This window comes from Mustelus asterias, chromosome 8, assembly GCF_964213995.1.
Source record: "Mustelus asterias chromosome 8, sMusAst1.hap1.1, whole genome shotgun sequence".
Taxonomy (NCBI): domain Eukaryota; kingdom Metazoa; phylum Chordata; class Chondrichthyes; order Carcharhiniformes; family Triakidae; genus Mustelus; species Mustelus asterias.
This window is the reverse complement of record NC_135808.1, coordinates 116,392,032-116,411,407: the sequence shown is the minus strand read 5'-3', so window position 1 is coordinate 116,411,407 and position 19,376 is coordinate 116,392,032. Positions and strand designations below refer to the sequence as shown.

The following is a 19,376-nucleotide window of genomic DNA, read 5'->3' as shown; positions in this document are numbered from 1 at the left end:
CTCTAACCTACGCATCCCAGGACACTAAGGGGCAATATAACATGGCCAATCAACCTAACCCGCACATCTTTGGACCGTGGGAGGAAACCAGAGCACCCGGAGGAAACCCATGTAGACACGAGGAGAATGTGCAAACTCCACACAGACAGTGACCCGAGCCGGGAATCGAACCCGGGACCCTGGAGCTGTGAAGCAGCAGTGCTAACCACTGTGCTACCGTAGACTGCTGACTGATAGCACTCTGTGTCCTGCTGTTAGAGTTTGTAAATGAAGGGATTTTGCTGAAGGGACTTCTGCCTCCGAAGACTTATGACAAGCCCCCTCATGATTTTGAGTATGTTTTGTCCAACTTGTCTATAGTCCGTTTGAAATACTACACCAACCTGCCCACAGTTGACAATACTTCCAAGTTTTGTGCCATTCGCAAACTTTGAAATTGTCCCCTACACACCAAGATCTGGATCATCAATATATATGAGGAAAAGCAAGGGTCTCAATACTGACCCCTGAGGAACATCACTACAAACCTTTCTCCAGCCCGGAAATATCCATTGACCCTTGATCTCTCTGCTTCCCGCTAACTCCCATCAGCGTTTTAACCAGCTCACTTCTGCGCCCGTTGGCAGAGGGAGATTTAGGAATATTTCAGTTTATCTCTTTGGTAAAGTGTTGAAAAGACTTGCTATATTGCAAAACAGTGCATTTCAGGCTCTTTCATTGGAAATCAAAACCCTCAAGTTCAAACAGAAATGAAAAAAAAATATTTTTTTAGTGTTCCAAAGATTTTTCTCCAGTAGTGTCCTGGGGATTGATCTTCAATTCCTGGAAACTCCAGGTCATTACTAGAGACTCCAGGCCATTCCTGGAGGATTGCCAGCCCCATCGTGTAATATGTAATCAACACAGTACTCCCATTACTCCTGCTGTAGTCTTGGTAACACAGCACATGGAACCTCCTGACAAAATTCAGCTCAGAGACCTCTGTTTAGCCACTCCTGAAGCTATAGCCAAGCTTGGTGATTATAGCACACATGAAAAAAAAACACATTTAACATGAATAATCTTATATTGGTGTATTGTTCTTATTATAAAAATGCAAGTGTTTGCACTCTGTGGTGCATGCTCTTAATCCTTTATTCTTACAACTATAGGAATCAAATAAACATTTAAATTAGCTCTGATGCAGGGTCATCCAGACCCGAAACGTTGGCTCTATCCTCTCCCGATGTGGAGATGCCGGCGTTGGACTGGGGTAAACACAGTAAGAAGTTTAACAACACCAGGTTAAAGTCCAACAGGTTTATTTGGTAGCAAAAGCCACACAAGCTTTCGGAGTGTAGAAACTTGATGTCTGTGTCGATATTGGAACTCCGAAAGCTTGTGTGGCTTTTGCTACCAAATAAACCTGTTGAACTTTAACCTGGTGTTGTTAAACTTCTTACTCTATTCTCTCCCCACAGATGCTGTCAGACCTGCTGAGTCTTTCCAGCATTTTCTGTTCTTGTTCCAGATTCCAGCATCCACAGTATTTTGCCTTTAAACATTTAAATGTTGCGAGTAACAGGCGACACGTGAATAATTTAGCTTGTAATATTTAATGGGCGTCAGATTATTTCCTGGAATGGTTATTGTTTTTAGTGGCCAAGTATGTTGGGCTCATGTCCTTCTCTCGTTTTCCCTTTCTCAGCTACCAATACTGGCCTCCTCCATTGTGAGCCTTTACTTCCTGGAGCTCACGGACGTCTTTAAGCCAGTTCGCTCGGGCTTCAACTGCCATGACAGGACGCTCAGCATGCCGTACATCGAACCCACTCAGGAAGTCATCCCCTTCCTCATGTTGCTTAGCTTAGCATTTGCTGGACCTGCAGCCATGGTGCGTACTTCACATAATATTAAGAAATCCATCTGAATGTTTGAAGCATGATATTTAACATATGATTGATTTTAGGGCCCTTTCCAGTTGCGCCTCCCCACCCACCCTCATACTTAAGTGCAAATCAAATCAAAGAAAGTCATTGAGACCATGCATAATTCCTTGTTATTCTGCAAGCCTGACTGATAATTTCACTGCCCACGAGACTGAGATTTCACGCACGAGCATTTTAAAGGATAATTCCTATTTAAAATAATATTGAATAGCTGGCCGCAGAATGTGATTTTTTATGCTTCCTTTGGATGCTGTTTTCAAGGTTTTGCCAAAGCCTCGTGCCCATCAAGAGAAGTAGATAAACCAGGTGGGCGCCCTTTCGCAGCAGCAGTTGTGCAGTTGGCTCCACCCTTTCCAAGAGTAGCAAAGACCTTGCTTTACCCATCCCCCTGTTACTTTTCATTCTGCAGTGAGTTGTGCTGGGTGCACTCTGCTGCACCTGGAGCAGAATTTAAATACTCATGGCTTGTCCACCAATTGGAAACCCTGCCATGGCCCTTTTCAGGAGTCTTGATGAGATTTTAATCTCAATCGGGTATTTATCTGCCCGCCATCTTGAGTTCCACCTCCTGGAGCTGCCAGCCTCAGCTGCTGGCCAATCCCAGGTCAACAGTTCTCCTGTACAGGCACTGCCATTGGGAACGGTGGCCACTGCTGGTACTGTAGTGCCATCTGCAACTTGGATCACTGGTGCAGCCCCAGGAAACAGATGAGTGGGGTGGGTTCACCATGATCAGATGGAGAGGCTGTGTGAGGGATGGGGTGGGGAGGTGGAGGCTGGGGGCTAATGATGGGTGGGTCAATTTGAGGGGCAGAGAGAGGGCTTTAACTTCAGACCTCTCCATTCCAACTGGCTGAAACTTCCATCAAGCATCAAGTGTCCAGGAGGTTAAATACCAACATAACTCCATATGCACTGGAGAAAGATTTGGGGGGATGTAAAGTTTAAGGGGCTGGCACATACAGGGTTAATATGGGACTGAGTACAGTACCACCCACACAATGATGTAAGAAGGCAAATGACCCAGACTCAAGTGTGGTGTTGATCAGAGACTGGTTAAGACATAACCATGGAGTTAGCACCTAGCCTGTGCCTTTTACATCTGTAAATAGTTCTACATGTTAATAAGACTTACAATTAATCTACTGAAGACAATGAAGACCCCTTTAAGAGACACTGTTCTGTAAAACCAACACCCCGCTCAGCACCTGGAACATTGACCGTTTGAGAGTTGAGAGAATGGAAACTTACCCTAGCGCAATGGAAACTTTTGGCCATCTGGACAAGGTTTCCAGTCCATCATAGCTGATTTTACAGTTGTTGTGCCGAAATGCTTGTGGACCTGACCTCAACAAGGACCCTAGCATTTATCTGATGACTCTCCCATTGAATCTGGAGGATTTGGCAGAGGCATTGTTGATGGAATACATCTGATGTGTTGCTGATACGCAGTCCAGATCTCACTGCAGTACAGCTGTGTGGTGATGGCAACGGCTCTGCACACTAGGATTTTAGTTGCCATGGGAAGGTCTTTGTTTTCAAACCCTCACTGCGGTAGTTGTTAGAGCTGCTGTAGCTGATCTGGTGTTAGATCTCCTTGTCAGTGATAGCCTTTTGAGAGATACCAGGATGTGGGAAATGCACAATGTTTTTCCAACATATGTGGGAGGTGGAATATTTGGCCGACAAGCTGTGGGTTGATTTGAGTTTTGTTTTGGTAACAATCAAGGATAGGTCAAGTTTCTTGTGTGCAGAATTGAGGAGATTGAGAGTAGCTTGCAGATCCAATATAGAGTGGGCAACGACACTGCAGTTATCCACAAACTGCAGATCTTGTATAACTATGATGATTAGTTTAGTTTTGGTAGGGAGGCAACTGAGATTAATGTTTTCCATCTAGACAGTACTTAATAGTGTCACCAGAGGGCAGTTGATCTTTGATGAGGTGATTATCAGGTAGATTGTAAATAGTTTGGGTCTTATCACAAAGCATTGCTGATTCCCAGTCTGGATTTTGAAAGGGACTATTTCAGATCTCCCACCCAAGATAGTCACAGTCACATCATCATGAAGCAGTTAGTGAGGTGTTGGATGTCCATACCTTTGGAACACAATCCATATATTTTTGTGATTTACTGAGTTAAATGCTTTGGTCAGGTTCATGAGTGCAGTGACGAGTTCCTGGTGTTGTTGTTGGCATTTTTCTTGTCTGTCTGGCAAAAATACATGTTGGAGGTTCATCTGGAAGGTCTAAAGCCACATTGTGTCTCCGGCAGGATGTCCTCAACCACAAGAAGTAGGCAGTTCACGAGAATATGTGTCAGGAGTTTTGCTGCTATGGACAAGTGTGAAAGGCCTCGATAGTTTCCACAGCATCATTTATCTCTCTCCTTGAAGATAATGACAGTATCCTGCATCAGGTATCTCAACTGGACACAGATTGAGCTCACTTTACTCTGCTCCACATTCTGCCCCTCGACCCTAATCTCAAAAGAATACCTTGTACTGGGATAGTGCAAAATATTTCCATTTGTAGAATCAGCCATTCCATGATATTTCCGAATGAGAGGGACAATTAGCATCAAAGTAAGATAGTTTTGCAATTTTGCGAAGGACTACTTGCAAGAAGGCAGCTCACCACCACCTTCTCAAGGGCAACTAGGGATGGGCAATTAAGGTCAGCCCGGTCAGTGAAGTCCATGTCCAGTGAATTAATTTTTAAAAACTGGATTGAGACGAGTGAAACCGATTTCAGATAAACCACTTCCAACCATCATAGAACATAGAACATAGAACATAGAAAGCCACAGCACAAACAGGCCCTTCGGCCCACAAGTTGCGCCGATCACATCCCCACCTCTAGGCCTATCTATAGCCCTCAATCCCATTAAATCCCATGTACTCATCCAGAAGTCTCTTAAAAGACCCCAACGAGTTTGCCTCCACCACCACCGACGTCAGCCGATTCCACTCACCCACCACCCTCTGAGTGAAAAACTTACCCCTGACATCCCCCCTGTACCTACCCCCCAGCACCTTAAACCTGTGTCCTCTCGTAGCAACCATTTCAGCCCTTGGAAATAGCCTCTGAGAGTCCACCCTATCCAGACCCCTCAACATCTTGTAAACCTCTATCAGGTCACCTCTCATCCTTCGTCTCTCCAGGGAGAAGAGACCAAGCTCCCTCAACCTATCCTCATAAGGCATGCCCCCCAATCCAGGCAACATCCTTGTAAATCTCCTCTGCACCCTTTCAATGGCTTCAACATCTTTCCTGTAATGAGGTGACCAGAACTGCGCGCAGTACTCCAAGTGGGGTCTAACCAGGGTCCTATAAAGCTGCAGCATTATCTCCCGACTCCTAAACTCAATCCCTCGATTAATGAAGGCTAGTACGCCATACGCCTTCTTGACCGCATCCTCCACCTGCGAGGCCGATTTAAGAGAGTAATTGAACCCTGGCCTTAAGAGGTCAAAGGCCAGCATCTCCAAATTACATGTGAAAATGTGTTTGGACTTCTGCAGAAATGGTGGTGTAGTGGTTATGTCACTGGGTTAGAAGGCCAGAGGCCCAGGTTGTACTCTGGGACATGGGTTCGAATCTCACCAAGGCAGCTGGTGGAACTAATTAAGAAATCTGGAATTGAAAGCTATTCACAGTAATGGTGAACATGGCACTATCATCGTTTGTCATTAAAACCCATCTGATTCACTAATGCCCTTTAGGGAATCAAGGGTTGTGGGATAAGGGTGGAAAGTGGAGTTGAGGATTATCACATCAGATCAGTTGCAATCTCATTGAATGGTGAAGCAGACTTGCTGGGCTGAATACACAACTTACTTCTGCCGTGTTTTATAGTCTTGCAGAGCTGTCTACACAGCCCAGGTCCTCCCCAAAAATTATATGTTGAAAAAGATAGTCGTAGCCCTGAAATTCCTCAAGAATTCTGCCAGGTCTCCCATATAAAGGGGTTCAGCTGAACCTACCAGGGTACAGCTTGATCCTGCCAACTCCAACGGCTCCCATTCACTTTGTAAGGGAAGGGACCTCTGCTTTGCACTTACACGTTTAGTGATGCCAAGGGTTTGAGCAGGGCTCGGGGACTCCCCACACTGGGAATTCTCATTTCCCAGGCAGGCCATTTTAAATGTGATAAGCAGCGTCACACATGCTCATGGGGTGCGCAGTGTGTGTGGTCAGGTTACGCAAATTTCACTTTTTAACCTCCTCCCCATTATACCCTCAGCACACAACTCTGCGCCCCCAGCCCCCCCACCCACCCCATCACTCGTCTCTAACCCTCTCCCGCCCATCTTGGGATGGTGGAGGTGGGGCTGTGTGTGAGTGTTCAATATTCAGGCCTGCAAAGGTCACACCATCTGAAATATCAGATTCGGAAAACTGCAACAAACGGAACAATTAGGGAACCTAGCAATCACAAGGAAGATCTTTAAAATGGCATCATAAAAAGAGAAAGAAAATAGGTCTGTCGCGACTTCAGGAAGACCCAATTACACAGAAACAAAGAAAATAAGAGCAGGAGTAGGCCATTCACCCCATCGAGCCTGCCCCGCCATTCATTATGACCATGGCTGATCATCCAACTCAGCTAGCCTGCAATTGCCTCCCTCCCTGCCCATATCGTCTGATCCCCATCACCCCAAGAGCTATTTCTAATTCCTTGAAAACTTACAATATTTTGCTCTCAACTGGTAGTGAATTCCACAGGCTCACCACTCCATGGGTGAAGAGGTTTCTCCTCATCTCAGTCCTAAAATGTTTGTCCCGTATCCTTAGACTCTGACCGCTGGTTCTGTTCACCCCCATCATTGCGAACATCGTTCCTGCATCCACCCTGTCTGGTCGTGTTAGAATTTTATAAGTTTCTATGAGATTACCCCTCATTCTTCTGAACTCCAGCAAATATAATATCTGATTCAATCTCTCCTTTTATGTCAGTCCCACCATCCCAGGAATCAGTCTGGTAAATCTTTGCTGCACTCCCACTATAGCAAGGACATCCCTCCGCAGATAAGGACACCAAAACTGCACACAATATTCCAGGTGTGGCCTTCCCAAGGGCCTGTATAATTGCAGCAAGACATTCTTGCTCTTGTACTCGAACCCTCACCCTATGAAAGCCAACATACCATTTGCCTTCTTTACCGCCTGCTGTACCTGCATGCTTACCTGCAGCGACTGGTATATGAGGGCACCCAGTTTCACATTCCCCTCTCTTAATTTATAGCCATTCAGTTAATAATTTGAGATCCTGTTTTTGCTACCAAAGTGGATAACCTCACGTTTATCCACATTATACAGTGTGGCCCCATTATAACGCGATGGTTGGGGTCCATAAAATGTTATCGCGAAAAAAGCGGGGTCGCGCTAAATCGGGGTCGCGCTAAATTTGCCAATTTTTTGCGGGAAAAAAAGGGTCCAATGATTCATCGCGTTATATCCGAATTTGCGCTAAATCGGGGTTCCACTGTACTTCATATGCCATGTATTTGCCCACTCACTCAGCTTGTCCAAGTCACACTGAAGCATCTCTGCATCCTCCTCACAGCTCACCCTCCCACCCAGCTTTGTGTCATTTGCAACTCTGGAGATATTACATTTAGTTCCATCGTCTAAATCATTAATGTATATTGTGAATAGCTGGGGTCTGAGCTCCAAGCCCTGCGGTACCCCACTTGTCACTGCCTGTCATTTGGGAAAAGACTCATTATTCCTACTCTTTGTTTCCTATCTGCCAACCAGTTTTCTATCCATCTCAACACACTACCCGCAATCCCTTTGATGGGACTTATATGTTTAAATACTGTGATGTAACATGAAGAGAGGCACAGTGATTCTGTCAGTTATGGCAGATTGTGAAAAGATTCTCCACAGGTTTACAACTGGGTACTTCAAACTATCCATCAAATGTAATTCAGTAGATGCTGGAGTTGTTTGTACAGCCATGGACTGACTCACACTGGATTGCGTAGAAAATTAAATCTGCAGCCTGAAGGTGCAATATTTAACTCTACAACAACATCACAGCTGATGATTTTACTACATTTAGGCTATTACAACTGATGCAATATAACTGCTTATTTACTATAAATGAAAATGAACAATAGCTATTTAAATGCAGCACGATCATGTCTTTAGGAGCCATACTAAAGAGTTTGTAATGAAAGGGTGCTTTAATATGGCCCATTATTAATGAAAGAATTATAAAAATAAACCTTATACTGACCGATCACGGTATGTCAGAATTTTATTTTTTATTCAATCGCAGGATATGGGCATTGTGGGTAAGACCATCATTTATTGCCTGTCCCTAACTACCCTTGAGGAGCTGGTGGTGGAATTCCTTCTTGAAAACAGCAGAGTGGTTTTTTAGGCCATTTCAGAGGGCAATTAAGAGCCCTGTATGTCTGGCTTATAATTGACACCATACTGCGTAAAAATGGAAGATTTCCTTCCCTTAAAAGACATTAATTGAATCCTGTGGGTTTTTACAGGGGGCCCATTATTGATACTAGCTTTTTATTCCTAAAATTTAATTAACTAATTGAACATGGATTCCTCTGATGCCATTGTGGAATTTGAGTTTGTGTCTCCAGATGACTAGTCCAATAAAATAGCCCCTGTGTTACCATTGATCTAATGTACAAGCTGCTGCTTTTACAATGTAAATATCCTGGACCCTGTTAACTGGTGATATTGATGATAACATAATGCGAATTGATATTAACTATTGAATTTCCAGTTAGTTTGTTCTAATCAATCAGATTATATCTTGTCTCTTGTCAAAAGTTTAATATACAGGGCAATTTGTATTATTATTTAAATTGAATTACTGAAAAGGCTAAAAGTAATAGAAATTACTTTGCATTAGCAAGATATAGAAAGACCCCTTCAAATGCTTGTCTGTATTGGGGGTTGGGGGGGCGGGGTCAGGCCAGAGATTGCACAGGTCACACCACAGGAGGATATAGAATTAGTGAGTGAAATGAAGCACCCATTGAGTTAGCGATCAAAACAACTGGGGGAGATGATGGCCCAGTGGCTTTGTCACTAGACTATTAATCCAGAAACTTAACTAAAGTTCTGGTGATCCGGGTTCGAATCCCGGCACAGAAGCTGGTGGAATTTGAATTCAATAAAAAATATTTGGAATTAAGAATCTACTGATGAGCATAAAACTATTGTCAATTATCTGAAAAACCCATCTGGTTCACTGATGTCCTTTAGGGAAGGAAATCTGCCGTCCTTACCTGGTCTGGCCTATATGTGACTCCCGAGCCACAGCAATGTGCTTGGCTCTCAACTGCACTCTGAAATGGTCTGGCAAACCACTCAGTTCAAGGGTGACGAGGAACGGGCAGTGAATGCTGGCCAGCCAGCGACACCCACCTCCCACAAATGAACAAAAAAAACTTAAATAAGCAGCTAAAATATGTTCACCAAAAGTGGCAAAATTGCCAGTCAATCAAAGCAAGTTTATGAACAGTTGTCAGGATTGAGTTTGACATTGAACTTGATTCCAATACCGTAGCATCAACTCTTCAGCCTGCACTGTTTGTGATTGTAGCCTTTGACAGATCAGGATTGCAGAGGTTTTCCTTCACTGGGCAGAATCGGCAAAGTATTATCGTACAGATAGAGGCATTCACATATTGTGCCTCATTATTATTCAAAATCTGTTTTTCTTTTAAATGTTTTTGATTAGAATCTTTGAAATATTCAGTTTCCCTTGGCACTTTGCCTTTCTCAACCCATGTTCACAAACCTGGTGCAGCAACAGCACTGTTTTAATTAGCAGTCAGTAATTATTTTGGATGTGTTTTTGACTTATTCCTTCTGACAGTATCATCAGCAGTATGGTTATTGCAGAGCTGGAGCCTGTTTGTATACTGTCAACAATTGTTTCATAGAATCCCTACAGTGCAGAAGGTGGCTATTCGACCCATCAAGTCTGCACCCGACTCTCTGTCAGATATCTTACAGGTTTCTTACCCAGGCACTCTCCCTGCAACCCCACATATTTACCATGACTAATCCCCTCTAACCTACACATCCTGGACACTAAGGGGCAATTTAGAATGGCCAATCCACCTAACCTGCACATGTTTGGACTGTGGGAGGAAACCGGAGCACCCGGAGAAAACCCACGCAGACACGGGGAGAATGTGCAAGCTCCACACATACAGTCACCCAGGGCCGGAATTAAACCTGGGTCCCTGGTGCTGTGAGGCAGCAGTGCTAACCACTGTGCCATCATGCCACCCCATGTAGGTTTCCTCTCTTGCGATCTCTAGATCCGTTTAACTCAACGACTGAGGTTGTGAGTAATTACGTGAATTATTTTATGCCACAGAATGGGGTGCCCCGGGGGGCTCAAGATATCAGGCAGAATTTAACGCCCTGCTGTATGCAGGTTTGGTGGCATGGTATATATATAATCAGGCAGAAGTTGGCAGGTCGGGACTCTTCCATCTTCCTCCCTATACCCCAACCAATTCAATCAGTGGTGGGAAGGCCCATGAAGAGCCTTCCCTTCGAAACGACCGGAAAATCCCGTTCTTAATGCTGAGGTGGTTTCAAACACATATCCACAAGTAAAAGCTTAATTCTAAATAATAGTGCAAACCTACTTCACTACCCAGTTTCCCAAATGAGGTAGAAGAAAGAAAACAATAATAAGTGGCTGAGGTAGATTATAACTGTTTTCCTGATTAAGCGACAGCTTAGTCAACTTGTATTCAACCAGATCTCTATTTTGCATACAAAATTATCACTGATGACAGAACTTGAAGCATATTATGAAGTATTGTTATTTTTCATCATGGGACAAACATTTCTCTGTTGACTTTAGCAAGACTCCCTATCGCAAAAAAAAAGCTCACAGCGATATTAATTTAAATTGGGACTGAGAGAACCTTGAGGTACAAATCTAAGAGTAAAATGCAACCATTATCACAATATCCCCAAACGTAAAATACAAATAATAGCTTTTAGACTGTCTCCATTTGAAGCTTAAAAGATGTTATTTTACATGAGTGAAGTTACATAAATGGCCTTTGTCCTTTTGCGTATTAAAATTACATGGTGGGTAGAGCCTCTCTTTGTAAATCATAATGCATTATGGAAAGGCAGTCAGTCAATTCTTTACATTAAGGACATTCAAGCACTTTGATTGTTCCACAGCTATTTGAATCTCTCTGTTCCATGTGTTTCGAATCCCACATTTCACCATTGACATGCTTCCTTTTCTTACAGTGAATGAATTGATAAGGAGCAGCTCATCATAACATCATTAAAGATTTGAGTCCTGCTACTTCGATGTGAATAAACTGCATTGTTATATATTCATGATCAATGCACTATAATTTACTTAGAGTATGAGAGGAAAATTTGATAATTACCATACACAATACCAAACTTACACATTAAATTGATTTTAAAAAGTCATGTTGGATGCACGATCAATGAATTCCTGAGGATTCTAGAATCAATCTCATGATTTCAAATTGAAATAAAAGAATTGGAAATCTTAAAGATTGGGAATCTTTTTGTTTTGCAGACGACTCTTTTAAATGTATTTCTTCCTAAGTCAATCAGTGATGGAACAATTTTCAACTTTGGCTGAGAGTGCTTGATGTTATTGCTGTCCAATGTACGACATGGATTCTGACTGATCCTTTCACAACAGTGTACCTGATGCCCATTTTGTAAATGTTACTCCCTGCTGTGCCAATGTAAACTTTTCCATTTGAACAGGTTGGCGACATTGGCCCAATTCTCTCATCCCACCCGCCACTGGAATTTTTTAGCGGGCAGGTTGCGGAGAATGTGAAACGCTGTTGACGGTCGGGCGGGAATTTCCAGCTTTTAGATCAGCGCGGCCGGAGAATTCTGCCCTGCTGAGTGAGATTGCCAAATTGTGCTGAATGCTGAGCCATTCTTAATAGTTTGGACCTGCCAGAGGGAGGAGGTTTTCATTACATTTGTCTGGACTGGATTGAAATCCAGGGCCCAGATGTGAGAGAAAATGTAATTTTAACCTGAGCTCACATTTAGGACTGAATCTTGTGCCCTCACTCACCATGAACTTGGGGGGATGAGAGGGGGGGTGGGGGAGGGGATCTGAAGGTGTGGGAGGGGCATTTAGCCAGACTGGCGGGTGGGGAGCCTGCCACATTCCTGCCTCCACCCTGATTGAGCCCCTGATGAGAAGGCACATGGAATTGGCCAGTCGAGGCCCTTAAGTGGGCAATTAGTACTCACTAAAGGGCCTCATTCCTCCACTACAGATATTCATCCAGCAGGAGACATGAGGTTTACCATGTAGGAGGTACAACAATCAAATCGCAGGCTCCTGGGTTTGGCGCGGGGTGCGTCTCTCATTCAAAGGCACTGGCACTCAGTGCCTGATTGAGGGAGCATCGGGAAAGGGTGTGAAGGCCTTTGAAAGCTATCTCAGTTGCCTTGCTTTTATCCTGGTAAATAAAAATGTTTTTTTTAATATTTACAGGTCTTACCCTTTTGTAGTTAAAGCTCTATTATGGTTTAGAGAGGAACCAGAATTACGAACTTTGCCAGTTCAGGAGATCTTCAACCTTCTGGCATGGTTTGGACATTGAAACTGTGGGCGTGGCTGTTTGGGCTACACTTGAGTGCCAGGAAGCATAGAAAATAGGAATGGATGGTGCATTTTCAGAAAGCGAAGCCATCAGTGATGGAGGAGCAGCAGTTGCACAAGCATGGCAGAGCGCCACACATCAGGAGATCAGGAGAGAGAGATAAGGGGCACAAAGTAAAAGAAGGCACTGCCATGAGCACTGGATCCATAGGCAGAGGCAAAGAGACTTATCGAAGACTGATTACTAGCACTGAAGGAGACTGAGGCGGGGGGTGGGGGGGCGGACTATGTAAAGATCCGTTGACCTCTGGAGAGATTTTCTGGTTTTGGGGTGAGTGTGGCTGGAAAATCCTACCCTGTGACTCTCCAGGAAGGTGTTCACAGACATCTGTGCCCTCGTCAGTGTAGACTTCTGTGGCAATGGTGACAGATGCCTTCTTTATCGCTGCTGGACACTGCATTCACTGCTGGGGCTTCCTGGGCTCAAAAGACACTGGGTCTGGCCTCTGGAGCAGTCAGGTGGCATCCTGAAAACCCTTCTGGCAGAGGGAGATGGAAAGTGAGATGCCCACGCTGCTCAGCGAGGTGCCCTCATCCCACCACCTTTTGGGAAGTGGATCTCCCTCCTCCTCCTCCTCATGGGGGCCAGGCCTCAGGCTCCCCAGTGCCGTCCTGGGTCCCTGTGGCACAGTGGAAGGCGCTCCCTTAGGATAAGCAGCAATCTCCACAATGACTGCCATGGAGATCCATCTCCATTCCACTAGCCCTTATTGGACAGGAAAATCCCCAGGAAAATCTGAAACCCAGTCAAGGTGTTTCTGACAAAAATCGGATCTGATTCCAGTTTCCCGTCCCCAATGAGAGAATCCAGCTCCGTAGATCCTCTGTAGAGGGTGCCATGCTAGAATGGATATAAATCAGACAAAATCACCACAGGCAAACTGTGAAAGGTTTGTGGCCAGCTGCCCACAAAGTGAATGGCAAGTGTTCCTTTGTCACTGGGAACAAAGTCTGAGGAAGTTTCTATGTTGCACCAATGTTGCTATCCTCCCCTTGGCCTACATTTTGGGGGCAAAGTCACCCCCATCGGGTGGGATGCTCCAGAGGAATTTTAACGCTCAGCAGTGTTAATTGACTTGGCAAGACTTCGCCCCACCTGGGGAGGAAGCACTGTCATCGAGAGCTGCCGGCTATACAAATTGCTGGCAACTCTCAGCTGTATGTTGGTTAGTCTAGCTTCAGAATGATGACCGAGACTTAATATTACACTCTGGTCCCAACAGTGCCATTGGGAGAGGTGGCAACTGCTGGGACTGCACACAGTCATAGAATCCCTTCAGTGCAGAGGGAGGTCATTCGGTCCATCAAGTCAGCACCGACTCTCTGACATATCATCTTACCCAGGCCCTATCCCTGCCCTATCCCCGTAACCACACACATTTACCCCACCAATATCCCATACCTACATATTTTCAGACACAAAGGGGCAATTTACCATGCCCAATCCCCCTAACCTATACATCTTGGGATACTAAGGGGCAATTTACCATGGCTATTCCCCCTAACCTACACATCCTGGGACTCTAAGGGGCAATTTAGCGTGGCCAATCCATTTAACCTGCACATCTTTGAAGTGTGGGAGGAAACCAGAGCACCCGGAGGAAACCCACATAGACACAAGGAGAATGTGCAGACTGCACACATGGTGACCTAAGCCTGGAATAGAACCCAAGTCCCTGGTGCTGTGAGGCAACAGTGCTAACCACTGTGCCATTGTGCCGCCCAATTCCAAACAGAGATCTTCATCAAAAAAGATGGGCAGTTAAGTTTGGGGGAGGGGGTGGTAAAAGGTTTCAGCAGGATAGACAGCCAGACACCAGTATAGCAAGGGTGGGTGAGCGGTGCCTGAACTGATGGGTCAGAGAAGGAGAAACCACAAGAGGAGAAGAACATGGGTTGGGGACGGTGGGGTGGGGTAATGCAGGAGAGAGGTCTGATGGGCCAGAAAGGCCGTTAAAGGAGTTACCCTCCGCTGTTTGTTGGCATTGTGAGCAGTGAGCACTCCAAAACGTCCCACTCAGTGCTGGCCTCCACTTGACATAAGGGAAGATGCAATGGGGGCAGAAAGGGATCTTTCCGTGGCCATTTAATGGCCTCAGTTGGCCATCTCCTCCCCACATTTATAAAATTTGGAATAGCTGAGTAGGCAACGGAAATGATGCCCTTGGCATTTCTCACAATTTTATGCCCCTGCCCAATTTCCAAACCCCCAGTGGGGAGCTTAAAATTCAGTCCCTGATTCTTTTAACAAAGGAAAACTTGCATTTAATTTATTTACTTTTTAAATTAATTTGTGGGAACATTGGCATCGCTGGATGGCCAGCATTTATTGCTGATCCCTAGTTGTCCTTGAAACTGAATGGCTGACTAGGTCATTTCAGAGGGCTGTTGAGAGTCAACCACATTGCTGGGGCTCTGGAGTCACGTGTAGGCCAGACCAGGTAAGGACGACAGATTTCCTTCTCTAATGGACATTAGTGAACCAGGTGGGTTTTCCCGACAATCGACAATGGTTTCATATGGTCATCAGTAGATTCTTAATTCCAGATATTTTTTATTGAATTCAAATTCTACCATCTGCCATGGCGGGATTCGGAACCTGGTCCCCAGAACATTAGCTGAGTTTCTGGACTAATAGTCTAGCGATAATACCACAAGGCCATCACCTCCCCAGCTGTTACATTGCATATGGAAAGATCTTTCTCATCATGCACAGAGCATGTTTGAATGGTTAAAAACTGAAGAAATAAATTAATGGTTAACATTCTAAGAATACTATTTCCTAATGGAAGGAGAGCATTTCCAGTCAGTGATTGGTAAAGAAAATCGCAGGGAGGACACATTTTGGAAATGTTGTTCAACAAATTCCTTTTAATCTGTGATAAGGAGATGACAAAACATTGTTGTGAGAAATTATGAAGAATGTTTCCAATGATACCGCAAAGCATTTTCAGTTCTAATATGCTATCCAATGACATGACTAATAGGCATAACCATCCTTCTTGTCATTGCAGATTATGATAGGCGAGGGCATTCTTTACTGTTGTCTGACTAAAAGAAGAAATGGAATAGGTTCTGAGGCCAACATCAACGCCGGTGGCTGTAACTTCAACTCCTTCCTCAGGCGTGCTGTCAGATTTGTTGGTGGGTTCAAATACTGGTCACTCAGGTTCACATATCATTGAATAGCAATTCTGAAGATCTGATGTGATTACTCATGGATTTCCATTTACGCTTCTGCTGAAATGAAAATGCCATTCCGCTTTGATATTGTTACCAACTCATGTAATTCAGGAAAGGAGCGCATAATCTTTACTGAAGCAGTATGTGTTTGGTTCTAACAGCTGCACTATGTTTTAAAACCAACACACTGGTATACAATCTAGTGGAATTGGGAAATGACCACGATGAATATAAGCTTGAACGGAAGGATATTTAGATATATGGATGGCACAGTGGCACAGTGGTTAGCACTGCTGCCTCACAGCGCCAGGGACCCGGGTTCGATTCCTGGCCTGGGTCACTGTCTGTGTAAAGTCTGCACATTCTCCCCATGTCTGCATGGATTTCCTCCAAGTGCTCCGGTTTCCTCGCACAGTCCAAAGACGTGTGGGTTAGGTTGATTGGCCATGCTAAATGGACTCTAGTTTCGGGGGGATTAGCAGAATAAATATGTGGGGTTACAGGGATAGGATGGGATTGTTGTCGGTGCAGACTCGATGGGCCGAATGGCCTCCTACTGTACTGTAGGGATTCTATGATTCAATTCGCATTTACTTTTCAAAGGCTATAGCAATAATGAGGTGCATTGCCAGTCCCTCTACCCATCCCCCAGAATGGTTTCCAGTGGCTAGCTGGAGGAATGTGCCTGCCCAGGAGGCTTGGTCCATTTCTAAGGACCTGTGATAACTCCCATGGTCTGCATGGGGAATCATTAATTGACCTCCCAGCTGGGCCCGTTGAATACAAGCTCTCTGATGATTGGTAATGAGTCATATATCGGGCCCTGTATAAAGCAAGACCCAGAGAGGGTCCATTAACCTTTTAGTGCTGCTTGGGACCTGTTGTGTTTCACCACAGACTGGTGGTTATTGTTTATTTTCATTTGTGCAATGAAAGCCCGGTCCCTTCACAGCCAACTCCTGGAGTTATTATAGGACCGGATATCATTTAACTTAGGTCAGCTGGGGCTTGAGGCCAGAAATCAAGTGGCTTGCGTGTAACCCATGAGCTGGAGGAATGTGGTCCGGGGGGCTAGGTGGTCTAATGGACTGAAGGCTGGTGGGAGAGATGCCAGAGCATCAGTTAGGTTCATGGAAATGGTAGGTTCACCCCTGCTCCTCCCCGATCCACTAAAATAAAGAGGAACTCAACTTGTGCATTGTCTTCAGCCCAGCTACCAGCTGATACTGCCCGGGTCACTCAAGGCCCACACTGCGGAAACAGTGCCCAACAATGGCACTGGGGTCTATCAACATCTTTTCCTGATCCATCTGTTTTTAACTTGTTCTCATTCTCTGGCTGCGTACCGAAAGGCACCTTGTCTTGTCTCAAAAGTGAACAGCATAAGTTCACATTCTGGCCATTGAATTACAATCCTGTTTGGGACGTCAATTTTACATTTAAACCTGATGGGTTACCTCAGAAATGATGTGGAGATGCCGGCGTTGGACTGGGGCAAACACAGTAAGAAGTCTCACAGCACCAGGCTAAAGTCCAACAGGTTTATTTGGTAGCAAAAGCCACCAGCTTTCGGAGCGCTGCTCCTTCATCAGGTGAGTGGGAATTCCATTCACAAACAGGGCATATAAAGACACAAACTCAATTTACAAAATAATGATGGGAATGCGAGTCTTTACAGGTAATCAAATTGAACTCCCACTCACCTGACGAAGGGGCAGCGCTCTGAAAGCTAGTGGCTTTTGCTGCCAAATAGACCTGTTGGACTTTAACCTGGTGTTGTGAGACTTCTCACTGTGTTTACCTCAGAAATCCCAGCTGTTTTCAGTGCTAACAACAGGAAGTCTATTACCAGCCAGCAAGTGAAAATAACTCTACGATATAAATTATGAATCAATTTTAAAAGAGCTATTTATTCCATTCAATATACAAGTCTCTGTGTCTCACCCATCTGCTCCTTTTCACTGTGTTTGGTGATCATTTTGGGAGGTTGTACTGTCCCAGCACCAAGTGCAACAAGATTTGACCGCTATCGAGTTACAGAAAATACTCGATTGTTAATCGTGTCCTTTTAAAATCAGTTCTAGATTGTAGAGCAGAGTGTGGATAGTACAAAAGCTCCTATTGAAAATACGGATTTACTCACAGTGAGATATTCTCCTGAATGTATCAGCAATATTTAATTTAAAAAATCTCTAGGTCTGATGTTTAAATTTGCATTCCAATTATAAAAGCAAAATAATCATAGAATCCCTACAGTGCAGAAGAAGGCCACCTGGCCCATCGAGTCTGCACTGACTCTCTGATAGAGTATCTTACCCAGGCCCTTATCCCTGCTGACCCCCTAACCTACACATCTTGGGACACTAAGGGACAATTGAACACAGCCTATCCACCTAACCTGCACATCTTTGGACTGGGGGAGGAAACTGGAGCACCCGAAGGAAACCAAGAAGGCATGGGGAGAAGGTGCGAACTACACACAGACCGTCACCCAAGGCCGGAATTGAACCCGGGTCCCTGGCGCTGTGAGGCAGCAATGCTAACCACTCTGCCACCATTGTCTTGATACATGATTTGCTTGTGACATTGCAATGATTTATTGACAGCACAGTGTTTATAAGTTGCTTACACAAATACCACATTCATGTTTTGGGGGGATTACTTCCAGTTCAGGATATGTGATCATAAACAAAGATCTGAGTCTCAGAGGCACATTTCAAATTGAATGTTGCATAGATATCATCATGTATACAATCATCATAACTCTAATGATTAATTAATACACTGAAGCTGACAAAATTAATTTTATTCAATCAGGCTTATAAGAACAAATCCAATGTTTCTTTGCGTCTTGCAATTTTTTTAAAGAAACAAAACTAATTTATAATATATTTTTGGTGTGGAAATTAAATTTTAGTGTGTAGATAATCAATAAGAATACATTACATTGACTACTGCTGAAAAAAGTGACATGTTATCAAAGCTTTTCACCTTGCACTCGTCAGGATCGCTTGCAAGAAATCATCAACAGTGATAGGGAAACGACAATTTATACTACACAAGAAGAGAGTGCTAATTGATAGGCAAGTGGACACTGATTGTTGGAGGTGTTGCCATGGCGAATACAGCATGGAAGAGAATTTGACCCAAGCTGGGCAGCTGCTGGGTTGCATTCTCCATGACAGTTCCTCCACTTGCCAACCAATCAGCACTGTCTTTTCAGGCAGTACAAATTGGTGTTTCTCCATTAGTTTGGTAATTTCTTGCCAAAGCTGTCCTGATGAGGGAAAGACAAAAAACTTTGGTATCACATCTCTTTTTTCAGCCATAGTCAAGTGCTATACTATCAAAACATAGCAAACATAGAAGATAGGAGCAGGAGGAGGTCATTTGGCCCTTCAAGCCTGCTCTGCCATTCATTACGATCATGGCTGATCATCCAACTCAATAGCCTAATCCTGCTTTTTCCCCATAACCTTTGATCCCATTCACCCCAAGTCTACATCTAGCTGCCTCTTGAATACATTTGATGTTTTGGCATCAACTACTTCCTGTGATAATTAAT

At 44.3% G+C, this 19,376-nt stretch overlaps 1 protein-coding gene across 2 annotated transcripts in view; it reads left to right on the top strand.

The window, feature by feature from the left end:
- Window positions 1–19,376, top strand: part of plppr4a (phospholipid phosphatase related 4a) — a 77,343-nt gene that overhangs the window by 27,264 nt on the left and 30,703 nt on the right. For both annotated transcript variants that reach the window (XM_078219439.1, XM_078219438.1), the window contains exons 2-3: window positions 1,688–1,873; window positions 15,643–15,772. In XM_078219439.1, the coding sequence (XP_078075565.1) occupies window positions 1,688–1,873; window positions 15,643–15,772 (316 nt within the window). The remainder of the gene's footprint in view (window positions 1–1,687; window positions 1,874–15,642; window positions 15,773–19,376) is intronic.